Source organism: Capra hircus, chromosome 10, assembly GCF_001704415.2.
Source record: "Capra hircus breed San Clemente chromosome 10, ASM170441v1, whole genome shotgun sequence".
NCBI lineage: Eukaryota > Metazoa > Chordata > Mammalia > Artiodactyla > Bovidae > Capra > Capra hircus.
In genome coordinates this window covers 15317210-15333170 of record NC_030817.1, presented here as the reverse complement: position 1 = coordinate 15333170, position 15961 = coordinate 15317210, and the positions used below count along the sequence as shown (strand labels likewise).

The following is a 15961-nucleotide window of genomic DNA, read 5'->3' as shown; positions in this document are numbered from 1 at the left end:
TACAGATTTCTCAAGAGGCAGGTCAGGTGGTCTGGTATTCCCATCTCTTGAAGAATTTTCCACAGTTTATTGTGATCCACACAGTCAAAGACTTTGGCATAGTCAATCAAGCAGAAATAGATGTTTTTCTGGAACTCTCTTGCTTTTTCCATGATCCAGCAGATGTTGGCAATTTGATCTCTGGTTCCTCTGCCTTTTCTAAAACCAGCTTGAACATCAGGAAGTTCACAGTTCACGTATCGCGGAAGCCTAGCTTGGAGAATTTTGAGCATTACTTTACTAGCGTGTGAGATGAGTGCAATTGTGTGGTAGTTTGAGCATTCTTTGGCATTGCCTTTCTTTGGAATTGGAATGAAAACTGACCTTTTCCAGTCCTGTGGCCACTGCTGAGTTTTCCAAATTAGCTGGCATATTGAGTGCAGCACTTTCACAGCATCATCGTTCAGGATTTGAAAGAGCTCAACTGGAATTCCATCACCTCCACTAGCTTTGTTCGTAGTGATACTTTCTAAGGCCCACTTGACTTCACATTCCAGGATGTCTGGCTCTAGGTGAGTGATCACACCATCATGATTATCTTGGTTGTCAAGATCTTTTTTGTACAGTTCTTCTGTGTATTCTTGCCACCTCTTCTTAATATCTTCTGCTTCTTTAAACCAACTTTTTCACTCTCGTCTTTCACTTTAGGTCCATACCATTTCTGTCCTTTATCAAGCCCATCTTTGCATGAAATGCTCCCTTAGTATCTCTAATTTTCTTGAAGAGATCTCTAGTCTGTCCCATTCTGTTGTTTTCCTCCATTTCTTTGGATTGATCGCCAAGGAAGGCTTTCTTATCTCTTCTTGCTATTCTTTGGAACTCTGCATTCAGATGCTTATATCTTTCCTTTTCTCCTTTGCTTTTCGCCTCTCTTCTTTTCACAGCTATTTGTAAGGCCTCCTCAGACAGCTATTTTGCTTTTTTTGCATTTCTTTTCCATGGGGATGGTCTTGATCCCTGTCTCCTGTACAATGTCACTAACCTGATTCCATAGTTCATCAGGCACTCTATCTATCAGATCTAGGCCCTTAAATCTATTTCTCACTTCCACTGTATAATCATAAGAGATTTGATTTAGGTCATACCTGAATGGTCTAGCGGTTTTCCCTACTTTCTTCAATTTAAGTCTGAATTTGGCAATAAAGAGTTCATGATCTGAGCCACAGTCAGCTCCTGGTCTTGTTTCTGTTGACTGTATAGAGCTTCTCCATCTTTGGCTGCAAAGAATATAATCAATCTGATTTCGGTGTTGACCATCTGGTGATGTCCATGTGTAGAGTCTTCTCTTGTGTTGTTGGAAGAGGGTGTTTGCTATGACCAGTGCATTTTCTTAGCAAAACTCTATTAGTCTTTGCCCTGCTTCATTCCGTATTCCAAGGCCAAATTTACCTGTTACTCCAGGTGTTTCTTGACTTCTTACTTTTGCATTCCAGTCCCCTATAATGAAAAGGACATCTATTTTGGGTGTTAGTTCTAAAAGGTCTTGTAGATCTTCATAGAACCGTTCAACTTCAGCTTCTTCAGCGTCACTGGTTGGGGCATAGACTGCACAGAGAATGAGTGACAAAGCCAGGATTCAAACCCAGGTGATCTGGGCCCAGAACCCTTGTGCCTGGGCCTCCTTCTGTCCCCTCTAGAGGGCAAGGAGCAGTCATGGCTTTTTTTCACTTATACAGAGTCAGGGTCCTGGCTCCGAGGGTGAGGCAGCCTTTTTCCAACCCTACATCCCGCAGGTTTTTATTGATTACATTGCTTCTTGTGTTAAAATATCTTCTTTAATGTTTCAAAACTAGATTTCTTGATCAGTGGATCTGAGAGGCTAGCTTTTCGAAGTTGCTTCCAAACATATTACATGGTTTGGGGCACTTAAGTAAATAAATAAAAGTAAGAAAAATGCATACATCATTCGCAAAGTCTTTTCCACCAGGACTAGTGGAATTTGGTGGGAACTGAGGGCAAGTGTTAGGTCCTTCCAGTGGGACGGTTGGCTGGATCTCTGCTCCTGAGGTGCTGGCTGGCTCCCTTGCCCTGACTCTGGCTCTGTCTTGTGGCTCAGGCCTGTTCCTGTCACAGCCAGAGGGGCAGACCTTAGGTAAGCCTCACATCCCACCCAACTCTCACCGTCTCCTTCACTTAACAAATATTTTCTGAACATCTGTTGTACCAGGAAGCATCCTTGACTGTGGAGAACAGCAGAGAAAGCAAACACAGTCCCTGCTTTCATGTACAGGCTGGGGTGTGGTGGGAGGGCACAGGAGGCCAGTGTGGCTGGCCTGGAATCACCCCAGGGAGGAGTGGGCAGCTGCGGAAAGGACCCCTGCCTTCCTGCGGGTGTGATAGGGACGCCTTCACTGTGTCAAGCCAAAGAATGTTGTGACTTTCTCCCCTTTGCCTTGTAACTAACTCACTCCAGCACTTTCTGGCCATGTGTTCCCTGCCAAGATATTTAGCCCCTCTGGGCCTCTATTTCCTCATCTGAAAAATGGGGGAATAACAGGTTGTTGATAGGAATCTCGTGCATGTAGTTTTGTGACCAGCACAGAATGAGCCCTCCTGTGGTCACCATTACAGAGCTCAGGAGTGGTTCCCAGTTGGCAGCAATGCCAGGTTCTCAGCTGTCTATCAAGTTAAGACATCTCTTTGTCATCTGCCCAGGCTGCCCTTTGTCATGAAGGCTGGAAAATTGAGTCAGGGAGAGAAGTGGATGCTGGGAGCCCCAAGCTTCCTGTGTCATCCCTGTGGTGGATAAGGCCACATGCAAAGTGCCGCTGCTGTGACCAGGTGGCAGATGGAAGTGTGGTCTCTCTCACTGGGTCTGCACACTGCCCTGCAGGAGTGCACATAGGAAGCGGGCAGCGAGGCGCAGGAACAGCACACGCAGAAGAGCCTCAGGCGTGTGACCGCACAAGGAGCAGAGTAGAAGTCAGCAGTGTGAGCCAAGAGCCTTAAATGCCGACTCCACTTAGGGTTGCCTCCGCAGAAGGAGAGCATCGAGGATGAAGGAGGTGTCAGAACCGTTCTACACTGATCAGAACTCACCTGAAGGCTGTGCTTTTTTCTTTTTTTAAGATTTTTCTTTTTATTTTTTTGATGTGGACCAAATTGAACGTCTTTATTAAATTTGTTACAATATTGCTTCTGTTTTGGGTTTTTTTTTTTTTTTTGGCCACAAGGCATGCGTGTTCTTAGCTCCCCAACCAGGGATCAAACCCGCAGCACCCTGCATTGAAAGACAAAGTCTTTTTTTTAAAGTTTATTAATTTTTAGCTGTGCTGAGTCTTCATTGCTACGTGAAGGCTTCCTCTAGTTGCCGAGAGCAGGGGCTACTCTTTATTGCAGTGCTCGGGCTCAGTAGCTGTGGTGCTCGAGTTTAGTTGCTCTGCGGCATGTGGAATCTTCCCTGACGGGGATCAAACCCGTGTCCGCTGCACTGGCAGACTGTTATCCACCTGACTGCCACGGAAGTCCCTGTGCTCTGTTCTGATCCTTTTTATGAAGAGTAAACAGAGCAGATGGGTTATTCTCAAAGGAAGGCAAAACGTGAGCAGGAGTGATTCTAGGTCCAGGAGATGTGTTCTGCTCCAGCAGGGAGCAGGAAGCCGCCTTTAGCCGCCTGCAGGCCTGTCGGGTGGAAGGGGGTTAGACTTGTTCTGTAGGTCCCGAGGGAGGGAGTTGTACAAACTATAACTGAAAGCCCCAGAGAGAAGAAATATTTTGGCTCTTGACAAAGAACTTGCAAAAAAATCTAAGTTATCTAAAGATGGAAGCAGTTGCCACCTAAACTACTGACCTCCTTATCACTGGGGGCTTCAGCCAAGGCAGGTGGCCCCGGGACAGACCAGGGGTGCTTTGATTTCCTGCCTGGTCCAAGTGCTGCCGACTGGGAGAGGGCCCTGTCTGCGGGCCTCTCCACGTCTTTCTGCTGTTCCTCCAACTCAGAGCTCTCCCGCCGTGCTTCTCACCCTGTCTTTGCTCCAGCTTTGCTTAAAATGTTACCTCCTCAAAGAAGCCTTTTCTGACTACTGTGTCCAGATACTGTTCTATTCTGCCATCCGTGCCCTGGCCCTTCTCATTCTTCATAGTTCAGTTCAGTCACTCAGTCATGTCCGACTCTTTGCGACCCCATGGACCACAGCACTCCAGGCCTCCCTGTCCATCACCAACTCCGGAGCTTGCTCAAACTCATGTCCATTGAGTCGGTGATGCCATCCAGCCTTCTCATCCTCTGTCGTCCCCTTCTCCTGCCTTCTTCATAGTGCTCATCACTATGCTGTTTGACTGGTTGTGTTTGATAGAGTGAGTAACAATGGTTATTGTCATATGTTCAGTACAACCCCTGTTTCAGCGGCTTAGCCTGACAGGTGATACTGTGCCCACCTAACATTTTGGGGAAGCTGCTTGGCAGACAGCCTTTCATGAAGTTTTTCATGGGCTCAGGGTCCTTCCAACTTATGGCTCTGCTGTGCCCCTGGGCGTTGGAGTCCCCTCCTGGAGCTTCTGCCTGCACCCTGTGTGGCCTGCAGATGGCGAAGGACAGAGAGAGAGAGGAGGCGGGTCAGGGAGTGGCCAGGGGAGATTTTTATGAGCCAGATGGGGCAGTGGCTTACATCTCTTTGCCCACATGCCCTTGGCCAGGACCCAGTCTATGGGCACAGCTGACTGCAAGGGAGACTGGGAAGTGTGGTCTTCCTGTGTCTAAGCAGAACGTGAAGCTGGTTTTGGTGAACTCATGGCCATCTCAGCTATACTTATTATCATATTTCATTGAATCTATGACATCATCAGTTCAGTTCAGTTCAGTTAAGTCGCTCAGTCATGTCCGACTCTTTGCGACCCCATGAATCACACCACACCAGGCCTCCCTGTCCATCACCAACTCCCGGAGTTCACCCAAAGTCATGTCCATCGAGTCGGTGATGCCATCCAGCCATCTCATCCTCTGTCGTCCCCTTCTCCTCCTGCCCCCAATCCCTTCCAGCATCAGAGTCTTTTCCAATGAGTCAACTCTTCGCATGAGGTGGCCAAAGTACTGGAGTTTCAGCTTTAACATCATTCCTTCCAAAGAACACTCAGGACTGATCTCCTTTAGAATGGACTGGTTGGATCTCCTTACAGTCCAAGGGACTCTCAAGACATAGACACCATTATTTTTATAACCACTAATTAAATGAAACTATGGCATGCCATCGATTCAAGATGCTTTCTGATTGCCAAGATGTTAAAATGTGAAGAAAAAAAAAAAGGAAACTAGACCAAAAAAAAAAAAAGTGAATGAAAGGGTATATCTTAAAGTCAATGAAATACAGTGTTGCCACTCCTCAAGGACAGAAACCTGTCCACGTTGGACACCAATCCATCCTTGAGGCTAGAACGGTATCTGGCACACCATGGATACTCAAGGAATAGTTGAAATGAATGAAGGAAGGAGGGGGCGAGTGCATGAATGGATGAGATGGCGGGGAGTGGTTAGCTGTCACAGCCGCCCGTCAGCTGCCACAGTCAGGAATCATGCCTCATCACTCCCCTGAGCATAGGCACTGCCATGCTGCCTGGTAGCTGCCAGCTGAGGCTCCTGGGGCTCTGCCCCTGGCCGGCACCCTTCTCCACTGCCAGCTTCCATATTCGTCTTTCTTGCTGCACCATGGTGTGAAGTATGACCTCGCTCACACTTGGAAATGTCCATCTTATGGCCTTTGTCCCTGGAGAGGCAGCCGTGACAGCAAGGTCTCAAGGGAGAGACACTGCCCAGCGTGGGTCACAAGCACAGCTCTGGGTCACTCTGCTGGGCCAGCAGGTAGAGAGCCTTACACGTGTGGTGATTCCTATGGCATCTCGGTGTGCGCGTGGGAATGAGAGCGGGAGAATGCTGGAGCTGGTTGGCAGCTCCCAGAAGAGAGGCTGGTTAGTTCCAATAGTTGGTTCTAGTAGCACCTGAATAAGGAACCCCTTTGTCTGAAAAGGAACTTTCTCAGTGGAAGTTGTAGCATGCAGAGAAGCACACAAATGCAGGATTAAATGGTGGATAGATGGATGCACGATGGATGAATGACGGGAAGGGGAGAAGGAGCAAGACAGGCTTGCTTGCTGTGCGACAGAACTTATTAGACACTGAATGGAAACTGTATCCTCATTACCAAAAAGAGTGCTGGTAGCAACTGCTAGCGGTACTTACTGAGCACTTTCCCAGGTATAGCTCTAAGCTCTTTTCTGTATTAACTCACTGATCCTCAAGACTACCCTATGAGATACATAGGACCATTATCACCATCCCATTTTACAGATGAATAAACTGAGGCTCAGAGAGATTAAATTACGTGTGAGAGACAGAACTGGAATTCAAACTCAGGCAATCCAGCGCCAACCACTAAGCTCTATGGCCCAACACCATGGCGCCTCTAGGATTAAATGTCATCTGAAAACTGCCAAATCTGTTCAGTGACAGTAGGTGGGATATTTATGCCATATATCACTGCGTATTATGAGGTGAAAATAAAAACAGACTCAAGAAGAGTTTAGATTCCTGGATGTCCGATCTCCAATAGCAACTGAAAGGAAAATTGCTCGAGGTGTATTTGGGGGCATCTTTTGAAATTATGAGCTGTCCTTCCTCCAGACACATCTGTTTGTGGTGTCAGAGGCCAGAGTTTAGCCAGATGGGCTAAAGTGAGAACCATCAGGTACTTTGGGGCCCTGCGTGAAGGCACTCCCCCGAGAGGACCGGGGTGAGGGCTGAAGTTTTGAATTAGTCTGCCCAGAGGGGGCCCCTCTGTCTAATCTGCACACAGCCACAAGAGCCAGCGGCTGTCCACTGTGGGCTGGAGCTCTGCCAGGGGACCCGGCCCTCCCGGTGTCCCGGGGTAGCCCCTCAGTGCCCGGCAGTCTCCTCCTGCTTTGGCAAAGCCTCTCTCTTCTCATGATGATGGATGCAGCCTGGGACATCATGGATAAAAACCCCGATTGAAGGGCACTAATTACCCATCATTATTTTCCGTGCCGTAATTTGTGTGGAACGAGATTTCAATCAGTTGTCTGGGATCAGCCTGGTTTTGACTAATCTTTCTAACGACAAGATGCTTAATTACAGATTTTTGCCTGAGCTGCAGCATACAGGGGGAGGCAGGCTCTTACTGAAGCCAGTTTGCAATTGGGTCATTTTGTAGTCTTAAGTCACTCTTAAGGGAAGAGAGAGAAAAAGCATGAGGAAAGCATTCCTAAGGAGACCAGACAAAAATCAAACCAGCACAGGACCAGTGCTGCAGTAGTGGACATGGTGATGGAGGGTAACAGGTGGGCAGAGTCACCCTGTTCCCCTGCACAGGTCACCTCCCCGCTGTGTCTCCAGGCATCCCCCAGCCAGCCTGGCTCTCTAGTAAGTGTCTTTGAGTGAGCCACAACTTCTGGGGTCTTCAGCTCCTCCTCTGAAGGTCACCAGGTCAGGCAGGAGAATCTCTGAGTATTTATGATGCTCTGATTCTCACTGTGCTGGTGTCTGTCCAGGAAAATGGGTCCAGCATTGAAAGATGCCTGGCAAGATTTCATGAGAGATAAAAACACTATGTATTGAAATGGGTGTTTCAGACTACTGCAGGAGAAGGTCAGTTTGAATTAAAGAAATATATAAGTGTAACGGAAAAAAGCACATATATACATGAAGAATGGACTCAGATGCATGAAATTGGATTAATTATAAGCCTTGGTTCATGATACTTCCTTCCTCCACTCCTCCCTTTCTTCCTTCTTCCCTCCTTTTTCCCCTTCCTTTCGTGTGATAAGTCCTCATGAATCCATGTCCCAACAGGAATGCTGGGGACCTTGTCAATTACTCACATTTAGCCACGTGGTCCTCCTCATCTTATCCCTCCAATAAAGGCTCATTCTGCATTCTCTAACCTTATTTGTGAAGGAAGTTTAGCTCTGTTACTTTCAAGTGCCTGGGGGGCTGATTCATAACAAATAAAGCCTTGCTGGAGGATCTGAGGGTCTGCTTTAATGAACAGCTCAGTGGCTTCTGGTTAGCAAATTAATTATGGGAATGTACATAAGAGTCTCTCAAGTGTTCAGAAGCTGTTTTTTCTTCTGTAGAGTGGATTCCGATTCAGGCTTATTTATCCTCTTAATTTTCCTAACCCACTACTTTTCTCTCCTGGTAAATGGCAAGTTCCTTGTGGAATTATCCTCAGTTCTAGAAATGGGGACTTGGTTGAGGGAAGAGCTTTGCTGGGTCTAACTCCAGGCTGCAGCCAGCTGCTGGATTTTCTGGGAGGGGTTTCCGGGAGAATCACAAGAATCACTGTCCACTGAGAACTTGCTGGGCCCCAGCATGTTTGTTTTGCCTACATTATTGTTGTTCAGTCGGTCAGTCGTGTCTGGCTCTTTGTGACACCATGGACTGCAGCAGGCCCGGCCTCCCTGTCCTGCACGATCTCCCGGAGTTTGCTCAAACTCATGTCCACTGAGTTGGTGATGCCATCCAACCATCTCATCTTCTATCGCCCCCTCCTCCTCCTGCCCTCAATCTAGACCCTGCTCACAGAAAAGCCCTATGAAGGAGGTGCTGTGATGGAGCCATTTTACAGATGAGGAACCTCGAGGCCCAGAGAGGTTGACCTATTTACTCAAAGTCAACAGCTACTATGACTGGCTCACATCAGAGCAATGGCTTGTAACGATTAAGTAACTTGGAGGCTTGATTCTGCTCTTACAGGGCAGCCTGGCACAGAGCCAAAAGCTGATTCTGAGGGTAGCCCCTCTATGCGTGACCCCAATTCTGGCGTGTGGTGGCTGGACTTTACTCCGCAGAGGACAGAGAGCCAGGCCCTAGGCCCATCAGACTGGCCCATCCATCTTCCCTCCAGGAGACTTCTTTCCTCCAGAAGACTCTTTACTTCAGCCTGCCCACCAGCAAGTGGCCTTGAAGGGGGTAGACCCCTGGGATTCCAGCTTAAAAAACTGACGATCGCTTTCTTGTTGATTCCCTGGAGTTTCTCTTCCTTTAGGGTTAGGGTTAGGTTCATGACAGAAGAGCTGAATGGTTTGGGTTTCCTTCAGAACTTCCAAGATGCTGTTGGTGTCTGTATTAGGAAACCCTCCAACCCACTTCACTGTCCAGCAAAGTGATTATCTGGCAGAGGCAGAGAGTAAGCTCAGGCATCCCAGGAGCTTACCCCTCTGGGGTAAGGGCCCCACACTGGATGCGAATAGGGGCAGGCCTGGGTCGGCGCTGGGGGGCCATGTTAATCAGACGGTGGTGACATTGAGGCCAGGGCAGCTCTAGCTGTGCTCCTGATTCGAGCTGAATTAGAGGGAAGAGAATGCCTCCGGGAACTTAGACCACTGACTATTGCTATTTCAAAGACCGCTCAGATGGGGCATTGGGCCCCTCCTGTAAAGTCAATAGTCATCGACCAGTTGGGAACTGGGCCCCAGCCAACCACAGATGGTGGACTCCACGTGACCCTCTCCTCCCCAGGGCACACGTGTCGACACCTCCGCCTCATCCCGATGCTACGCTCTTCCTGCATCCCGTCCTGGCCACTCGCCCCGTGGCCACATCCTCCTGAGCCTTGGCATCCTGGCTCCAATCTCTGAGATCTTCCCTGACCCAGCCTCCCATCCTTCCAGCTGTCTGGGTTCTTCCTCCTTCTGTACTTTAGCCTCCACCCACTGGGAACCCCACCCAGCCACCCTCTGGCCTTCCATCTTCTTCCAATTCTGGGCTTTCTGAGATTATTCCATCCGCGAACGACACCCTCAGCTTCCAGGTCCCTTGCCTTCCCCCTTCCCTCCAATAGCCAAGTCAGTGGTTCTCAACTGGGGGCAGTTTGTCCCCCCTGGGACCATCTGGCCTTGCCTAGAGGTTTGGGTTGTCGTCGCTGCGGGTGGGGGTGCTACTGCTTCTAGCAGGCAGAGGCAAGGATGCTGCTGACCGACCTGCAGTGCACAGCCTGGCCCACAGTGAGGAATGACCAGCCCCAAATGTTAATAGTGCCTGGGTTGAGAAACACAGGTCGAAGCTTCCCTGTTGTTGCTGCCTTGCAGGCTGAGTTAAGGGGCCTGGTGAGCCTCTATGCCCCTGATTTCTGTTCTCTCCTCCTCCCGCAGTCGCTGTTGCAAACTTCCTTCCTTTTGCTAGATCTCCGGACCTCACCTCCCATTCCATGGAGTGAGGAGAGGCTGCCTGGGGGATGAGAGAGACCACCTCCAAACTTCCCCTCTGCCAACCTTCCTTCCCCCTTGTACTGCCTCAGCTCAGTTCTCTTCAGGGACATCCAGATTCCTTGCGGACTTCCACCGGGTCCCCTGACCGCCTGTGTTATTCCTGTAGGTTTCAAACTTAACTTCTCTGAGAATCACAGCTGCGGTGCTAAAAACAAACCAACACACAGGACCAAAAATGCAGAATTCTGGGCCCCACCTACAGGGATGAATGTTCAAAATATGACTGGGCTTCCCAGGTGGCTCAGTGGTTTAAAAAAAAAAAAAACCAAAACCTGCCTGCCAATTCAGGAGACATAGATTCAATCACTGGGTCAGGAAGATGCCCAGGAGAAGGAAATGGTAACCCACCCCAGTATTCTTCGCTGGGAAATCCCCTGGACAGAGGAGCCTGGAGGGCTACAGTTCATGGCGTCATTGACTAAGCAACAACATGGGGTCAGTCCAGGAAGCTACCTGTTCAACCAGCACCTTGGCTGACTCTGATGAAGGCTGGACCAGAATTTGAGAAAAGCTGATACTCATCTTCGGTCATCTCAACCTCTCCATCTTGATTTGCTCTTTACCATTAGCATGTAACATAGAGTCACCATAGAATTAATTGTCTCCTCTGGGGAGACATGGGGAGTGGTGGATAATTATATTGGGTCAGTAGGTGGGATCAGGGTTGCTTCAGGCAAACTGGAAAGTAATTTTTAAATTTCTGAAGTTCCTTACATTCTTGACACACACCCCTCCCCCTCATCAAAGAAGCAGATAAATTACCGCCAATAACAACAAAAACATTCCTTCTTTGCCTCCACCACCCCTGAGTTCAAGTGGACGGTGTTGTGTAAAGGTGTGCAAGGAAGCCCCTGCCCCTACCCTCTCCTCTGCCCGGGCTTCCAGAAAAACTGTCTGCTTCCAGGGCCTCTTGCAGCTCTGGCCGAATGGCTCCCACCCCCGACCCCCACCCCTGCCCCATGCCAGGACACTGCTCTGGGGACGTCACCAGCCACATCCTGACTGCTCACTGAAGGGGACACGTGCACTCCTGACTTCCCCTGCGGGGCACGTGACCTGCCGCCACCCACTTCTCGATGGCTGTCTCCACTGCACGTCCACAACTCACTCTCTCTTCTCTCCTCTGGCCACTACTTCTTGGCCCTTTTCTTTCCCTTTGTCGTTACATTTAATTAAAGAGTGATGTCCAGAGGTTAAGGATGGGTGGGGGGAGGGGCAGGTTTCCTGGAGGGAAAAAGATTGCAAATACAAATGAGTGTGTGAATGAATGAAACCAGACCAGAGGGGCAGGGTGGGTGAGCCCCTGTTAGTGGAGTGTGCCCAGCCCACCCCCTGCCTTGCTGGCGCTCTGCACACACATGTTTGTTTAGTGTCTGTCCTTCTGGTGAGAGGATGAGCTTCTTGACATCACGAGCTGTGCTGGGCATGTCCTCCTATCTGGTCAGCCCTTGGCACCCTGGTGCCCGGAGTACGTGTTGAAGCTCCTTGGCATAGACATTCTAGTGGGGCCAAAATAAGGGTCACCAAAACGAGAAGCCTGCAGGAATGAAATCAGCAGACTCGCAGCTGGAGCCCAGGCTCTAAATTAGCGGCTGGGTTTCTGTACCAACTCTGAGGTGGGGGGCAAGTTTGCTTCCTTCTCAGTCCTAGAGTCACTCGGCCAGGGCCTGGAGGCGGTGGCCTGGACAGGGTACGTCCTGGCTGTGCAGCCCACTAAAGAGTGCTTTGTGCCTGTGCCTCTTGAAGCCTTCAAGGAGAGGGCTAGGAGGGAAAACCAAGGCTTAGGGCGTGAAACCACTGCCTGGCCTGGGTGTCCGTCAGGGCTGGCTGAGCCGTGAGGGTGGGTTGGAAAATTGTTCACTGGACATAGCTGTAGGGCTCTCCAACTGCTTCCCTTGGGCACGAGCTTCTTGTACACCCGAGGGACAGATCTGAAGTGGGTGGTATATAAAACGCGCTCACTAAATAGCAGTTGCGATAATTACTGTTGACTCCAAGTGTGTCTTTCAAAATCTCTGGGGCACTCACAAGCCTGAGGGAGGAGGGCTTGGGTCTGGGAGCTGACTTGTCCTGCCGTGTTTGTCACAGCAGGCCTGGGATGTTTCTGGGAACTGCAGAGCCCTAACGCTTGCCCCTTGGGAAAAAAAAGCTGTGACAAACCTAGACAGCATGTTAAAAAGCAGAGACATCACTTTGCCAACAAAGGTCCCTATAGTTAAAGCTGTGGTTTTTCCAGTAGTCATGTACAGATCTGAGAGTTGGACTGTAAAGCTGAGCGCCGAAGAATTGATGCTTTTGAACTGTGGTGCTGGAGAAGACTCTTGAGAGCCCCTTGGACTGCAAGGAGATTCAACTAGTCCATCCTAAAGGAGATCAGTCCTGAATATTCATTGGAAGGACTGATGCTGAAGCTCCATCAGTTTCAAAGTACTGAAACTCCAGTTATCTTCAAACACTACATTCCAGTAGATAATAAATTTCTTGACAGTAGGAGCCTTTTAGGGATCTTTTATCCTTATCAGAGAAAGCTCCCAGCTTCTGATTAGAACTGTCTGCGGGGCAATGCCTCCGGACACGTTCAAGTGTAGACGGATGGAACAGCCCCCTGGGAGGGGCAGTGACTATGAGATCATCGGTGGGGCCCCTCCCCATCGTAACTGCCTTGGGTAGTGTGGGTAAGTGGGCCCAAGGTTGTGTTGTGAGGGTGGGCTTTGTGGTTGTGATAGGAGAGCCCTTTCCCCACTTGGGGACCCATGCTTTCTTCAGTGAGCTGCTCAGAAAACAAGGGGCTACCTTTGAGCATCATTGGAGGTAGGACTCCAGCACTGGGACCCTCCCTCCCTCCCAGCCGGGCCCGTCTTTCCATGAACGGGGCAGTACTCCCACCCTCTCCAGCCCCCTTCATTCTCCAGGACCTTTCCTTCTTAACTTCCACCTGCTGCTCAGGCATCTGCCGTGGCCTCCTCTGTACCTCCACCAGGTGAGGCCAGGACATGGACAGATGGGCAGCTGGACCCTGACCCAGCCTCGTGACTCCAGGGCCGGCCTGGCCCAGAGCTCTTGAGTGTGGGCTGTGGCTGGGCTTCCCTGAGTACACCTCCCTGCCCTTCACTCTTCTTGCTCACATGGGAGAGAAGCCCCTCCCCTGGTCCTGGTACTTCGCCTGCCTTCTCACCCACCCATCGCGGTTCTGGGAGGGGGGATTTTCCTTATGGGAAATGTTTTATGACCCTTTATGGTGATCCTGCCTTGCCGTTCTTGCTCCCTTGACTCTGCAGTGAGGCAGGGGCACTTGGAGGTGGAAACTTAAGGTTAAGAATCAGCGGGGTGATGCTCAGAGTTGGGGTTGGAGGGCTCCCTCATGTTGCATGATGGAGGCATGGTCTCTTCTGGGGCGACAGAGGGGAATGAGAGAGAGGGCCTGGGGGCCGCCCTCCAGATGTGCCCCGGCCAGAGGGGATCCCCAGAGGGCAGCCAATTTGGCTGATGCCTTGGCCACAGGCCCTGTGTCTTGCCCTGGTCCGGAGGCTTGGCACCTCTGGTCCCAGTCTCGGTGATGGTGGCCTTCAGGGAAGCTCCAAGGCTGGGTTACCTGCTGCCCCAGCATGGGGGTGGGGATGGGGAGGGAGTCTGGTGAGGTGGGTCATCGGGTCGTGGTTCTGAGGGTGTCTGATCCGAGGGCTGTCGCCTTCAGACTTCAAGTCTATTACTGTTGCGTGGGAAGGTTGGCCAGATATATTGGCCGAAGGTTACCACTTTGTCACCCTTTAGGCCAGCAGTTTGCAGAGGGGTGGGGTGCCTCATCTGAAGTTTATTGATCAAACGGAGTTTTCATTTTGAGGACTCAGAAGGTTCTGGGGGGTAATGCCAGAAACTCACTCTGGCCTGTGCCGTTCTTCCTTTTTGCCCCCAGGGAAATTGGCCTCTCCCCCACCCCCGCCAGCATTTTATCTCACCAATACCTAGCATAAAGCCCCTCCCAGCCACCCCACCCACCCGGTGCCCGGAGCCCAGAGCTAATTCCTGGGGACATCACACCACCGCACCCTCTCCGAGCTGACTCCTGCTCTCTGTGTTCCCAGGCTGCTGAACAGGATGTCCGCAGACGACCGGCACCTGAGCTCCAGCTGCGGCTCCTTCATCAAGACCGAGCCGTCCAGCCCGTCCTCGGGGATCGATGCCCTCAGCCACCACAGCCCCAGCGGCTCGTCGGACGCCAGCGGCGGCTTCGGTCTAGCCCTGGGCGCCCACGCCAACGGTCTGGACTCGCCGCCCATGTTCGCAGGCGCCGGGCTGGGAGGCACCCCGTGCCGCAAGGGCTACGAGGACTGTGCGGGCGGCCTCATGGAGGACTCGGCCATCAAGTGCGAGTACATGCTCAACGCCATCCCCAAGCGCCTGTGCCTCGTGTGCGGGGACATCGCGTCCGGCTACCACTACGGCGTGGCCTCCTGCGAGGCCTGCAAGGCTTTCTTCAAGAGGACCATCCAAGGTACGGGGCCGCCGGGCGGGCCGGGGAGGGGTGGGGGTGTGGCCCGGCAGGGAGCCAGTGATCCCCCAGAGCCAGCTGCCGGGGCAGCTTGCCTCTGAATGCCAGGTTCCGGAGGCTCTCCGTTCTGGCTCCTGGGGCTGCTCATCCTGGGATTCTGGACGTGGGCTCTAACTCGCGGGCTGTTGTTGAAATGGCATTCCCCCCTGCTTAGGGGACCCCGGAAGATCTGCACAAATGCCTAGGTGTGCCTAGGATGGGAAACATTGCCAAATGTGCGACCCTAAAGAGCTGATTTTAGAGGGGAAAATGTTAGCAGCCCTATTGGCCCTGCAATTCCAGACCTCTTGAACTGTACTGGGTCTCTCGTTTTGTTCCCTGATGGCTCACACGGTAAAGCGTCTGCCTACAGTGCGGGAGACCCAGGTTCAATCCCTGGGTCTGGAAGATCATCTGGAAAAGGAAATGACAACCTACTCCATTATTCTGGCCTGGAAAATCCCACAGATCGAGGAGCCTGGTAGGCTACAGTCCATGGGGTCGCAAAGAGTCGGACTCAACTGAGCAACTTCACTTTCACTTTGTAATTGCACAAGTGGACTGTGACTACTCTCTTTATCTTTAAAGAGTCAAGGAAGAGCAAGGGGAATCTCCCCCCCACCACACCCTGACCACTCATCCTGTCCCATCCCCGAGTGGCTCAACTTTGTGGACTTTTCACAAAGCGTGTGCGTATCGGCTGAGTCATGTTCCGAAGGCCATGGGGTGGCTGCCTCTCTCAATGGGTGGGAAAGAGCCCTCCAGTGCTGAGAAGTGAGTCCTAGGTAAATAGGGGATAATGATGGCTGCGCATAGTAACCAAGACTCATACTACAGTAGGTCACAGGTAGAGCCCTTGCTTTGTGCATCCCATTGACTATCTGTGAGCTCCTACTAAGTGCCAGGCTGACGCTAGGATAGACCAAAAGCCCTGCTCGTGGAGGTCCCTGAGATGAGAGATGCTGTCTCCTGGGGGCAGAGACTGCAAACCAGACTAGAGAAAACTCAGGGTGCTTTCCTGTCCCTGCCGTGCCTGGTGGTCCGGGGGTATTCTCCCTTGCCCCCCTCCCCTATTTCTCTTCTAGAAGAGTCAGGCTGAGCTTCCATGGATGATTCTTGGCTTGTTCAGTCAACAAGTATTTGCTTAACTTTCTTGTGAGAAGTTATTATTAAACT

The 15961-nt window shown here is 51.0% G+C and overlaps 1 protein-coding gene across 1 annotated transcript in view; it reads left to right on the top strand.

Annotated features, from left to right (window-relative positions):
• The window catches only part of ESRRB (estrogen related receptor beta), a 116188-nt gene that overhangs the window by 45247 nt on the left and 54980 nt on the right, over window positions 1–15961 (top strand). The window contains exon 2 of the mRNA XM_018053929.1: window positions 14340–14749. Coding sequence (XP_017909418.1) covers window positions 14340–14749 — 410 coding nt within the window. The remainder of the gene's footprint in view (window positions 1–14339; window positions 14750–15961) is intronic.